At 49.4% G+C, this 13,812-nt stretch overlaps 1 protein-coding gene across 2 annotated transcripts in view; it reads right to left on the reverse strand.

Moving 5' to 3' along the window:
* Positions 1–13,812, reverse strand: part of SMARCB1 (SWI/SNF related BAF chromatin remodeling complex subunit B1) — a 33,257-nt gene that overhangs the window by 17,002 nt on the left and 2,443 nt on the right. The window contains exons 2-5 of one of the 2 annotated variants that reach the window (XM_070626874.1): positions 12,366–12,477; positions 10,546–10,675; positions 7,023–7,160; positions 4,851–4,978 (exon numbers count right to left, since the gene is read on the reverse strand). In XM_070626874.1, the coding sequence (XP_070482975.1) occupies positions 4,851–4,978; positions 7,023–7,160; positions 10,546–10,675; positions 12,366–12,477 (508 nt within the window). Of the gene's footprint in view, positions 1–4,850; positions 4,979–7,022; positions 7,161–10,545; positions 10,676–12,338; positions 12,478–13,812 lie in introns of both variants that reach the window. The other variant, XM_070626873.1, reaches the window with a different exon arrangement.

Consider the following 13,812-nt stretch of genomic DNA (forward strand, 5'->3'; position numbering starts at 1 on the left):
TTCAAACTATCTATTTGATACTGGGTGAGTTGTGGTAGCTTGAGTTTTGCAAGGAATTGATCCATTTTGCCTGACTTGTCAAACGTATGTGTGTAGAGTTGTTCGTAGTACTCTCTTCCTTTTGAAATCTGCAGGGTCTGTGATGATAAGCCCCTATTTCATTTCTGAATTTGGTAATTTGTATTTCTCTCTTTTGCTGTCAGTCTTTCTAGAGGTTTGTCAATTTTACTGATTTTTTCCAAAGTACCAGCTATTTCATTAATTTTCTCTATTACTTTCTGTTTTCAGTCTCACTGATTTCTGTTCTTTATTATGTCTTGTCCTCTGCTTGCTTTGGTTTCATTTTGCTCTTCTTTTTCTTGGTTTTTGAGGTGGGAGCTTAGAGTATTGATCCAAGACTTCCCCTCTTTTCCAATATATGCATTGGTGCTATAAATTACCCTGTCCGCACTACTTTAGCTGTATCCTACAAGTTTTGACATGCTGTATTTTCATCCAGATCCATGTGTATTACTTTAATTTCACTTTAGATTTCCTCTTTGAACTATGGTTTAGAAGTATGTTGTTTAGTTTACAACCATTTGAGTCCATTTTGGTTGAAGAACACACACTCTACGATTTCAATTCTTTTAAATTTGCTGAGGTTTGTTTTATAAGCTATGATATGTTTATACGGTATTTGTTCCAGAGGGACTTAAAAAGAATGTGCATTCTCCTGAGTTGGGTGGAGTGTTCTATAAATGCCAATCAGATTCCACTGGTTGATGGTGTTGCTGGGTTCTTATATCATCTTGCTGATTTTCTGTCTAGCTGTTCTATCAGTTGTTGAGAGAGGGATGGTGAAGTCTCCAACATAACTGTAGATTTGACTATTTCTCCCTTTAGTTCTATCAATTTTGTTTCACGTATTTTCCAGCTGTGTTGTTTCGTGCACATACATTTAGGACTGCTATGTCTTCTTGGTGGATCGACTCTTTTATCATTATTTTATGCCCTCTGTATCTCTGGTAATTTTCTTTATTCTTAAGTCTGCTTTATCTGATACTAATATTGCCACTCCTGCTTTCCTTTGATTAATATTTGTATAATACATCTTCTTCTATATTTTTATTTTAAACCTACCTATATTGAAATGAGTTTCTTGTAGATAACACATTATTGGATCATTTTTTAAATCTACTCTGCCAACCTTTGTTTTCTGACTGGCAATTACTGACATCAGGGCCAAGTCTGCCATTTTATTTTTGTTTTCTATTTTCGTTTTCCTGCCTTACTGTGGGTTACTTGAACATTTTTTGGGATTCCATTTTGATTTATCTACAGTATTTCTGAGCACATCTCTTTGCATAGCATTTTTAAGTGTTCCTCTGCCTATTATGTTATATATATATATATAACTTATCAGTCTACTGGTTCCTTCACTTTACCAATTCAAGTGAAGTACAGAAACATTACCTCTCTGTACGTCCCTTCATCCTCCTCCATTTATAGTATAAGTGTCTTAAACATTTCCTCTACATACATTTAGAACCACATTAGACAATGTCATAATTTTGGCTTCAACTGTCAAACATAATTTAGAAAACTTGGGAAGGAAAGTCATTGTTTTTACGTCTATGTTTGCTTATCATCTTCTTCCTTCTTGGTGTTCCAAAGTTTCTTCTTTTATCATTTCCTTCTTTTAGCCATTCTTTTATGTTAAGTGTACAAGTGACAGTTTGCCTTCATCTGAGAAAGAGAGCCCCTTCATTCCTGAAGGGTATTTTCACTGGGTGAAGGACTCTGAATTGTCAGTTCTTTTCTTTCAGTGCTTGAAAAACACTATGCCACTTCCTCAGGCCTTCACGGTTTCCGATGAGAAACCGGGTGTCACTCTAGTCTTTCCCTGTAGATAAGGTGTCATTTTTCTCTGGCTGCTCTCAACATTTTTCCTGTATGTTTAGTTCTCAGAAGTTAAATTATGATGTGTCTTGGCACGGATTTCTTTGGGTTTACCCTGTTGAGGTTCGCTCATCTTCTTGAATCTGTTATGTGGGTTTTTTTAAGCATCCAAAGTGATCAGATGGAAACCAACCTCTACAGGCTGCTTGCTGTAGCCATGCCCTGTGATGCAGACCCTGAGGGCCCCGATCACTCCTTTACCGTGTGCAGGAGCAGATTCCATACGTTTTCCTGAGGCAGTTCATGGCACTGCCCTGGGATCCTCTCCTCCCCCTTGGGGGCCAAGGTGGCGTCTACGTAGGCAGGTGTTCTGCTTTGGCAGCTCATCCTCTCTGGAGGACTTCAACACTCCCCCAGGAGGCTGACTACTGAGGCAGATGATGCCATACTTCACCAGCAACTCTGATAAGCTCCCTTTCACGTCCTTCTCAAAGGACATAACCTCGAACTCAGGATTAAATGATGCCTACCAAAAGCTTGTCGCAGCCAAATCCTGGTTACGAAGGACGCCCTGAAGGACATACAGCTCGTTCATGCTGCTCAACTGGTGCTGCTTCACATTTTTAATCCTTCTGTGATAAAGACTCTCATGTCCAACTTTAAGGTTACTTTCAAAGTAAACGAGACACAACTAAAAAGAAAGCCAGCAAATCAACAGCAATTTTGAATGTGCTCTTTCAACTACCATGCCAGGGGTGTGGCCTCCTATCCACCAGTTAAGCATTATAGCTCTTAGACACCCTAAATGCCATGCTGGACTAAAGAAGGGTTTGCAGAACAACACTATTTTGGTTCTCCAAGTGTTTGTACTAAATTCCATTTAGTGGGATACGGTATGTTACATGAGGACTCCTGAGGAAGAACCTGGAGAAACTCACAGTGGAGTTCACGAACGGACGCTGGTCTTCATTACATTATACTGTGTCCTCTTCATGACAGCCATAGGAAACGGTTCTCTCAGATTTAAATACTACGTGCAATTCTGCTTCTTCTGAGCCACCAGCGGCTGCTAATCTTGACCACACTGAGAACTGCTTATCATGTCTCTCTCTGCCTGGTTCTGAAGGGCTGACAGCCATGCCCATCTCCTAGCAAGGTACACCTACTGAATTGTGAGCGTGGACCAGAGCACTGGCTTCATTTTACGTCTCCTAGTTTCATTTTCCCTTGTATCCAGTTATTCCTAACCACTCCTTCTTCCTTTGCTTTACTCTTTTATACTGAGCGTCCCTCCATAAGCTGCCTTACATCCCTTCTGAAACAGGGTGGGGGTATAAACAAACAGTAGGAGCTTTCCACATGTCGTTGAAACAAAGGAACAAGACAATACATGTACAGATGCAATCTGAACCTAAGTTCCTATGTTGGGCCAGCTTCTAAGCTAAGTGCTATAAGAAAAGCAGCAATTAAAAACAAGGACCCTGGGGCCAGCTCAGTGGCGCAGTGGTTAAGTGCGCACGTTCTGCTTCTCAGCAGCCCAGGGTTCACTGGTTCAGATCTTGGGTGCGGACATGGCACTGCTTGGCAAGCCATGCCCCCACTGACCCATTGTTCCGTCTCTAGGGACCCTGGTTAGAGGAAGATGGGCATGGATGTTAGCTCAGGGCCAGTCTTCCTCAGCAAAAAGAGGAGGACTGGCAGTAGTTAGCTCAGGGCTAATCTTCCTCAAAAAAAAAAAAAAAAAAAAAAAGACAAGGACCCTGACCTCAAGTGGTTGCAATGAAGAGAGAGAGATGAATTAACAAATAACTATAACGCAGGCCAGCTGGGATAAGCAAGGAACAGTGTAACAGATGATGCACAGCACTGGCGATGGCCTGGCTTCTGTGAGCTGTCCTGGCCCTGTGCCAGGGTGTCACCAGTGCACTGCACCTGCTCGAGGCAACCATGTCTCAACAACCACATGCATTCCTCCCTGAGGAAATCCCCTCTGGGAGAAAAACTTTTGTAAGCAAATATGTTCTCTGCCATGGAAACGTCTAACAGCAGGATGCAGTTTTAGCAAACTAGGGCACCACAACTCAACAGAAAATTCTGCACCAATTATGAAACCAAAGAAACCAGAAAGATACCTATAAGTGAAGAAAAATAAAATTATATTTGTGCTATAATTACAACTATTTTAAACATGTTTGCATGCAGAAGCGACTTGAAGGGACAATGCAAAACTGAAACTATTATTAGGATGGTGAGATTCTGGTGATTCTAAACTTTTATTCATTCGAAAATGACATTCACTGTTTTTTTGGTCTGAATATAAATAATATGTTTGCTGTGAAAAGTCTGAAAGATGCAGGAAAAAAACAAGAAAGAAACAAATCCACGTGTAACCCTCCTTCGCAGATGGGATGAGGACCAAAGGCTCTGGTGGACGGCTCCTCCTGCCCTATCTCTTCCACATCTGCAGAGTCACACTGGGACTCTGGGAGTTGGGCAAGAGTGGGCATCTGACCCAAGACTTAAAAAAGAGCGAGGACGGGAAGGGGAAGAACGGAGAGCGCGTGGGCAGGCCTCCCGGCCAAGGGGATGACAGAGGCGAGCGTGCACACGCAGCATTGTGAACTAGCAGGGAGATGGATGGGGCTGAAGGGGAGGTCAGGATGAACTGAGGGCCAGGATGAACTGGTCTGAGCAGCACTGAGGTCATCATCGAGCTCTGTGGACCAGCAGCCCACATGCTAGGCCTGAGCCACCCACACTCACCAGGGGAGAAAGGAGCCCAAGGCTCATGTACCCAACCCACAGGAAACAGTGGCAGAAGCAGGATCTGAACCCAGAGTCCACACCCTCCAATCTTTGTCACAATACTCTGAATGTTGTATTCAGAGTCCAGGATCCACCTGATGGGAAAGGGGACTATTCGCCCAACAGCCAGGTCTGGGCCATGCAGAGCCCGACCGCCCACATACCATTCATGTTCCAGGTAAAGGCGTCCCGCAGCTTCTGCCCATCGATCTCCATGTCCAGTCGGATAGGGACCAGCACCTCAGGCTGGGACGCATTCTCGTGGATCACAGCTGGGTCGTGGTCATCAAAGCTGGAAGTGAAGTGTAGGACAGTCACCAAGGGGTGCCTTGGGTCCCCATGCTGAGGGCCTCCCTCTCTGCTGGCCAGAGGGGAAAGCCCACTTCTCATTGGGACTTGTCAACTAAGCGCAGAGTCAGCAGAGACGGGGCCAGCAGGAGTCCCAGGACCACAGGGCTAGAGGTCATGCTTCATGGACACACAGGGAAGGGAGAGGGAGCAGCTGACTCGGGTAGCAGGACAAGACCTACATGGACTCCGAAGGAAGGGAGATTTAATCCCCCAAGCGGGCAGGACTTCCATGGAAAGCTGTGGGGAGGAAAGACCTGAGCAAGGCCGAGGGGCAGGAGCACTGAGGAGCTGCTGAGGTGGCAGCAACCAGCGCCCTGAAGGGGGAGTGCAGACTCGATGGGGGCAGCGCAGGGGCACTGGGAAGCCACAGGGTACCCAGGAGCCGACAGTTCTCCATCTCAGGCTCCAGAATCCAGCTTCTACCCTGAGGGAGCCCCGGGAGGATGAGCAAGGGCTTTATGTTGTCACATCTGTATTTTAGGAAGACAAAGAGGGAAGAGATGGGGCACAAGGGGATGTGGAGGCCAGAGAAACCTAAGGGTGTCTGCAGGATACAGAGAGGGCTGCGAACTGCTCCCACAGAGCTTGGCGAACAGAGAGCAAACATACCACGTGACAGACAGGCACGCCAGGGAAAGGGGCAGGAGTGGCAGCCCCGAGAAAGTGACATTCAAACAGAGATAGGAAGGAAGAAAAAGGTGGGAGAGGAGGAGGAAGAAGGGAAAGAAGGGAGAAGGAGGGAAGACAGGGTGAGGCAAGCAGATACTGGCAAGCAGGGAGCTTTCAGCAGAGGAAACTGCAAGGGCAGAAGCTTCTGGGCAGCTTTAAATGCAGTAAGGGGGCCAATATGCCTGAGGTAGAGTGAGTGAGGCAGAAGGCGGTGGGAGAGGCAGCCAGGAAGCGGGGACACCGCCAGGACGCCGGCCCCCGATGTCTGTGACAGGGCGTCAGGAGGACCTGCATGCAGGAGTGGCTCAGTCGCCCTAGGTGAAAGGGCCCAGGCCTGACAAGGAGCCAGCCAAAGGTGCTCCAATTCCCGACACTCGGAAGGCTGAGCAGGTAGGACCTGCGGAGACCCACTTCACAGCGTGAGGAGGAGTAAGAGTTCCGGGGTTCGGGCCTGAGCAAGGGAAGGAGGGGATGACTGCACCTCGGGATGGAGAAGTGCACAGGCAGCATGCGACAGAGACCTGAGGATGGTGTCTAAGGGCAAGGCCGGGCTGTAGAGATGAAGGTGGGGGTGGGAGCTGGAAAAATGCTCCCCAAAAGCTATCTTTGTCCTAATCCCTGGAACAGGTGAGCATGAATCACCTTATATGGCAACAAAAAGGGGGAGGGGACTTAGCAGATGTGATTAAGTAAGGATCTTGAGAGGAGGTGGTTAGGTGAGCCAGCCCTGAATTTCACAAGTGTCCTCCTAAGAGAGAGACGGAGGGAGATTTCACAGACAGATGAGGAGCTGTGTGACCAGGAGGCAGAGGTTGGGGATGCAGCGCAAGCCAAGGAATGCTGGCGGCCTGCTGGCTGGAAGAGGCAGGACTGGATGCTCCCCAAGAGCCTCCAAAGGGACTGTGGCCCAGCCAGCACCTTGATTTTGGCGCAATGAAACTCCTGGCCTCCAGAACTGTGAGAGAATACATGTGTTGTTTAAAATCACCCAGTTGGTGGTGATTTGTTGTGGCAGCCACAGGGAACTAACGCAGCAGGAGTCACAGCAGGATGGCATCTGGAACCGCAAGAAGAGGTCCAAGGACTGCGCCTCCAGGAACACTACTCGTGGTGCCGGGGAAAGGAGGGGAGCGCAGCGAGATGGAAGCAGGCAGAGCCGGGGCTGGGGTGAGCCGGAGACTGGTCGCGCTGGAAGCCCAAGTCAAATCGCTTCAAGGGGGGGCAGCGCAGCATCTTGGGGCACAGAGGCAGAGTGCCTTTCCAGGGAGGAGGAGACTAAACCGTGTTTGAGGACTGGGGTGGAATGGTGCACTCACCAGAGAGGGAAGGTTCTCTTCTTGTCCCGGCCCATGCGGTTCCTGTTGATAGTCGTGGAGCAGGGCACAGCGTCTAGATGGTGGGAGCTGTTGGGCAGGGTTGGCACCCACTGGCTGTTCCTCTTGGCTTTCTGTTCCCTAGGGAGAAATGGGAAATCCCTCCGCTGAGTCTCTGAGCCTGATACAGCCCGACAGGCATCAAGTCGTGGTCAGTGGATGCCCAATGCGCCCCTGCTGGGCTCCAGACCCCGATGGGGACCTCTGTGCACCCCAGACTCTGCAAGAGTATTCCCTCGGCTCCCACGGCACCCACTTGGAGACACCTGGGGAGGGGAAGGATGCCCAGACACGGCCAAGTGCACGAGCCACAAGGCAACACATGTCATGCTAGGCAGGACTCCACAGAAGCCCTGTTCCTTCTGTAAGGAGGGGGCACGAGGAGGCTTCCCAGAGGAGCGGACCCTGGACTGGAACCTCAAGCACTGAGGTGGGTTCACTGCGGGGGATGGAGGGGCGGAGGGCAGCTCAGGAGGAGCACAGACGGCAGCAGGGAAGAGGCAGCAGGGTGCAGGCTCGGCAGGGGCTGGGACTGGAGACACAGAGAGGGTCCAATTCCAGGGGCTGGTGCTGAGGAACCGGCTGTACTCAGCAGGGGCTGAGTGCCCCCGGGGCTGAAGCAGGGAGAGATACGATCAGACTGTTCTTTTAGACACACTGTTCTTTTAGACGTGCGGGCCTGAGAGGGACTAGGCAGTGCTTCTGGCCTCCAGGCTTCCAGACCAGGAGAGTGAGAAGATAGGTTAGCAAAAACTTTCAGAAAGTGGCACTCAAAGTAATTCAAATAGCCCATGTCCATAAAGGGCTCATTCTTCTCTCCAAATTACAGGTTGCTTTTACCACGAGGAATATATCAAAAGCTACTTTAAACTGAGGCTCTGGGGCCGGGTTTGACAGATGAGAGTGCTCGGGTTCCCACAATGCTCTGCGCGCCCCTTTACCATCCCAGAGCTGCCTTCGGGAGTGAGGCTGTGAGCAAGGTGAGGGCACCAACCATGTGTAAGTCACCTTTACACCCAACACCGGCACCGCATCTCCTGCATTCAGCAACTGCAGGCTGCAGTTCAGAGGATGTGACAACTGCTGGGCTTTCTGCTGCCACACAATACCCTTCCAGGGGCCCTTGCCCTTCCCATGGAGTGGGGGGGCGGGGGGGGGGGCAGGGCAGAGGCGTGGCCACGACCTGCCTGGCCCTTTCACTCTTTTGTCTTCTAGCGCTTGGGCCACTTTCCCTGAGGCTCAGGGCCAGGGGCAGCCCTTGACTGAGGGTGGGGGCAAGGAGGGATTCACAAGACCAGATGTGGCCAGGACTCTATCAAAATAGTGGCCCATACCCAGGTCTGGCTCTGACCTTATGACCAGCCTTTACCTTATAGCAGAGATAGAGAAAAACAGGGCTGTGGAACTCATCTGGGCAGGGCTAAGAGAGCTGGGGCAGCAAGATGGGGGTCGCCACCACAGCCTATCTGGCTAGTGGTTTCTACTCCTGGTCACACAGACTCACTCAGAGCATAAAATTTTAAGTAGTAAATTCCTGTGCACTGCCCAGACCAAGTGGCTCCCAGCGCTGGGGCGGGGCCAGGAACAGAGATTCTTTACAACTCCCATGGGCGAGGCCAGGAGCAGCTGGGCCTGCATTTGGGAACCACAGGTCGAGACCACCACCTCTTTCTGATTGGAACGCCTCCTAGAGGCTGCACTAAGGAGCCTCCCTTTCCCCAAAAATCCTGTCCTATGTTAGCAGCGACCTCGCTCATTTCCAGGCCTGCGCTGCTCTGCCGAGCCCTCCTGTCTGGTAGCTTTCTTAAGTGGACAATGCAAGTTTGTCACAGACACCTTGAGCACGATGACACAGCCATACACAGAATCCAAGAATCTGATTCAACCTTCCAAGGAGTTAAACTTTCCTTCCACAGCAAGGAGGTCTGCCGGAGAGCCCCGAGGGGACATCCAGCCTCCGCTGACCTGCCCAATGACAGGGAGGGGAGGTGCCAGTCCTCCTATGAGGCTAACTGGGCAGTGGAAGGTGCTTCCTCAGTGTGGAGCCCACCAAAATGGCTTCCTTCAAACCTCCACCCTCCACCCCTAGAGTTCTGACCTCTGGGTAACAGGCTCCCACTCCCTCAGCTGTTCCTCATATGACACAATCATCAAGAAAGTGTTTACTGCCCCAGAAGAGGTTCTTGGCTGGTGTGTGCAGACTTGAAAGTCCCATCCATATGTACACAATTTCCTTCTGTGACTTCCCTGGTGAAGTCTAGCCATCCTTCTATTCTTACCACATCCCTCAGGGAGAAGGAAATCTGCAGAGCACACATCTGTAACACTGGCCAGGTTGGATGGGTGCCACCTTTTTCTGGGGGGCAATTCTAAAAACAACATCTGGAAAGAAACGATTTTCCATAACCACATCACTCTGAACAATAACCCTCTTTTTTTCCTCCTTAGTGCTCCCAGGGTTTGTGCATATAAACGTATATTTTCTTAAGAGCTGAAAGCATAACGGGGGTATGCCGCACATCGCACTCACATGAACCGTGTTTCGGGTTGCTGAGAGTCCACTTAACTATGCCGTATGGGGGGACGGCCTGGTCTATTCAGGCGGCTGCGTCTTCACTCACTCAGTCTTTCCCTAAGGCCGGACACACTCAAGTGGCTCCATATTTCCCATTATTATTCACAAAGCTATCAAGAGCATCTCTGTACATATAACATTTCTTGTTATTGTTCTTTTAAATTATTTTTCTGGGACAAATTCCCAGGGGTGAAATTAACGGCCCAGAGAACAAAAAAAAAATATTTGAGCTCATACTGCTTTACAAAAAGACCCTGCCCATGGAGTGTGCGTGAGCATGCCAGCTTTGTTGCTCCTTGCTCAATTCTCCATGACGTTAATTATTTATTTTTTTACTTTGAATTTTTCAAATCACTCATAAGGACAAACATTGTTCCCTGTAGTGTGTTCACTCCTTGTACTTTCAGTGTGGACCACCCACCCTTTACTCATCTATTTATTGGAGTATCCAAATTTTTCTTCTAAATCTGAATGAACAGACTCTTTCTACGACACAGCAACTTCGCAATTACTTACCTATTTAATTATTGTAATTAAATTAATTACTGTAATTAAATTTAATTACTGTAAATACTCTTTTAAAGGTTCTAGGTTTATACATTCAAATCTATTGTTTGTTTCTCTTCTGAGTTTATCTGGGCCACTAATTTTTCTGACACATTAGTCCCACTTTCAAAACATTCCTAACAACTCTCCACAAGCCAGGACCTGGCTTATGTTTCTTAGAAATTCCAAAGATACACAAGAAACTTAGGAAGCTGGCTTAGATGATTTGTAAGCACAGTGGGTAAAGTGTTTAAAAGTACTTCGGTTCAACTTTTCCCCAACCAGACCTGGAGTATGAGGAAAATACCTGTGGGTGCCCCAGAGCTCACCCTGGCCCTGTGTTACCTGAGGTAGGTGGGGGGCTCCGTGCTGATGGACACCGCCTTGTACTTCTCATCGTTGCCATCCAGAATCTCTTCCACCTCTGAGGCTTTTAACAGAGTCACGCTGGTGGCCAGGGTCGTGTACCCATGATCTGTAAGCAGAGATGCTGCTGCGGTCACCCTGCTGGTGGGGCAGCGGGCAGCAGCAGCCAGTAGATGCAGCGCATCGAGGTCCTCACATGCTGAGGTGGGAAAGCAGGTGTCAACCTCACTACAGCTCAATGCTGGCCTCTTCCAACAGGGCAATCTGGACTGAGCGCTTGGTTTAAAGGTCCTACTGGGGAAACACACCCTGAGGATTTCCTTGGACAAATCTGTCCCAGGAGCACGGGCTCCGGGCACAGAGCAAGTGCACAGGGCGGCAGCAGCAGCTACAGCACAGCACAGCCAATAGGGCCTCTCAGGAGAGCAGGAAGGCTCTAGAGTAACACCCCCGTGGGAAGAGGTCTGACACCACTGCAATCCATGACATGAAGCAAAGTGGAGAGATGGAATGAAAGATGGCAACTACTTGTCTTTTAAAACAAGAGCCCAGAGAGTTGGAAAAAGCTGCTTCACACGGAACATGAACTCCTGGCTCTGCGCCAGGCGACACTTGCTGTCTGGGAAGCAGGACAGATTCTGGGCAACTCGACCCACAGCTCTTCTAGGGAACCTCGGGCAAGAGCTGCTACCTGTCTGCAGGTCCAGCCTGGCTTCTCCTGGAGAAACAAATCAGTTAGGGGGAAGGTGGCTCCACAGCGTGAGGCGGGAGCGTCACTGAGAGTTCACTGGCGGCTTGCAGAGGGGAAAGCGAAGCTGGAACTCACTGCGTTAGTGACTAGCACTCCACTGGGCCGGAGGGAAGACAAAAAGGAGACTCTTTAAGCAAGTGAGTGGAAATGTTACAGCAGCAGATAAAAAAGAAGCTCTGGCTCCTGCATTAAAAGAACACTACTGTGCCCACAGTGGACAATTTCATAGCAGCACCTACAGACACCACCAGACAGGACAGACTGCAAAGCACACACACGCACACGCGCACAGGGCTTCAGGGTGGGTCTCACCCAGGCCCGGGCAGCTGTCTACAAGGCACCATTGCAAGTGGGAAGCAGTTTCGCCACCTGCCAAACGTTGCGCTGTGTCCAAACCCAAAGGTACCGGGAAACCCTCCCAATGGAGCCTCAGTGTCCGAAGAGCATCCTGCACCCTGCACAGAGCTGCCACACTGGAGCACACGAGCTTCTCCAGCGTCGGCGGCTCCCCGACGAGCCCCAGGGACACCGCAGGCACGATGAGCAGCCACATGCACATGAGCTCGAGCACACTGGCTGCCAGAATGAACAGGATGGAGGTGCTCAGGGAAGCAAAGCGGTGAAAGCCCCAGACGGGAGTGGGAGCTGGGGCCACCACCCGCCGCTCGGGCTACATGGAGGGTGACTACGGCGACACGCCCACGGCAGATGGCAGAGCATCACAGCATTCCTAAAACGTTTTGAGACCAACATGTCTTCACAGCACCTGCTACTGTCACAGCTCCGTCCCCGCCACCCAACTGTCCCCACTGAAAACACATGACAAACATATTGTCAAAGGCTCCCTGGGGCCGATTTCTCTCTCGCTGCACGCATGCTCCGGGGCCAGCCCGCCCCCAGGATGCTCTCTGCCTCCCTAAGGTCAGGGCTGCAGTGAAGACACTCTGGAGTGAAAACGTTTTATCTTCATGACATAAGCGAGTGGTTTTGAAACAGGTTTACAAACCCTCGTGAGACGCACCCTTAGTGTTAGGTTTTGTTTTTTTACCATGTGACGATGCAACTATTTTCTTCCTCTCCTCCACAGTGGCTAGTCGCCTCCAGAGTGAGGGGTATCTCTTGTACAGAGAACCTCGGAACATACGGAGGTAGTTTCCCACCTATGAGTAAAGCAAGAAGGCTCATTATGAGGGTCACATCTCAAGGCGGAAGGGGAGGGTCCTGGTGCAGAGGTCTGCCAGATCAAGTGATGGAAAAACAAGCCTCGAGTTGGCCCCCAGGCGCCAGGCTTTCACAGACAGCGATAAAAACACATTCTGCTGACATCAAGAGTTCAAGAGCAGTGCACATCTGGCCCGCATCTGCCCCTCCAGGCAGGGCTAATAACATCCACATCCTGATTACACGACAAGACGCTCAGGAGGCAGGCCCCCAGGGCTGACCAAGAAGCCCCCAGAGCTCACCGAGAAGCTCCCCAGGATTTTGATTTTGGCACTGTGATTTCTGGCACTTTCTAGAAATGTAAGGCCTCCTTGACTTTCTTTTTTCTTAAGAACAAGACTTTGATATTTTTACAATGTAATAAACACCAGAAAGGTCTTTTAATTTTAAACAGATGCAGAATAATTTCCCCCATGGCCCCTGTTGCTTTGTTTAGTAACAAAACTCAAACCAGGGATACCAAAGGAATTTTCCAGAGTTTAAAAAGCATTATCAGCAATCACCAGCTTGCTACATAAATCACTACTGGCCCAAACAACAGCTTCAGTTTGCTTGCACCAAATAAAGTATGACTTCCTTAATGAAAAGAAATCTAATCCTAAAGTTTTTATAAAGAAATCCCATTGTTTCACAGACTTTTTTAAAATGCCCACTTAAGTCGCATGGCAGGGACAGCCAGCGGACTGGGTGCCAGGTGCTGGCTCCACCTGTGACTGCGAATCACTTTCCTTTTCTGGGTCTCCTTACTCATCTGTCAAATGTTCAGCAACTCCGAACTTCACCCCACGAAGGACCACTTCTGTTATCTTCCCATTTACCTAGTCAGCATAGTATATTTATTAAATAAAAATATTTCTCCATTTTTCATGAATCCAAGATTTATATTGGCAACCAGAACTGCTGAACAGTGTGACAAAAGGTGGCCACAGCCAGTGACTCGTGCTCCACACAACAGGCACAGACACCTGCACATTATTTGGCTTGAGTGTCATTACCATCCAAAAGCAAATGTATCGTTTCTCTTAGGTTTCCGCAAAGACACTGACAATATCGCCCCCACTACTACCTTGTAGGTCCCACAGGGCTCCAGGGCTCCTAGGCCCTTCCCTAGAATCCTTTGGAACTTAGGAGACCGGGGCTTGCCTTCCTGGGTTTTCCCAGAACCAGCCTTGGCCCTCTCTGGACTCAGGTTTCCCAAATGTAGAATGAAGGGGTGGACCCGGGCATTTCTTCACGTTCTCTCACCTCTGTGACTCTGGCTTGGGGAATATAGC

Source organism: Equus przewalskii, chromosome 7 (genome assembly GCF_037783145.1).
Source record: "Equus przewalskii isolate Varuska chromosome 7, EquPr2, whole genome shotgun sequence".
Lineage (NCBI taxonomy): Eukaryota > Metazoa > Chordata > Mammalia > Perissodactyla > Equidae > Equus > Equus przewalskii.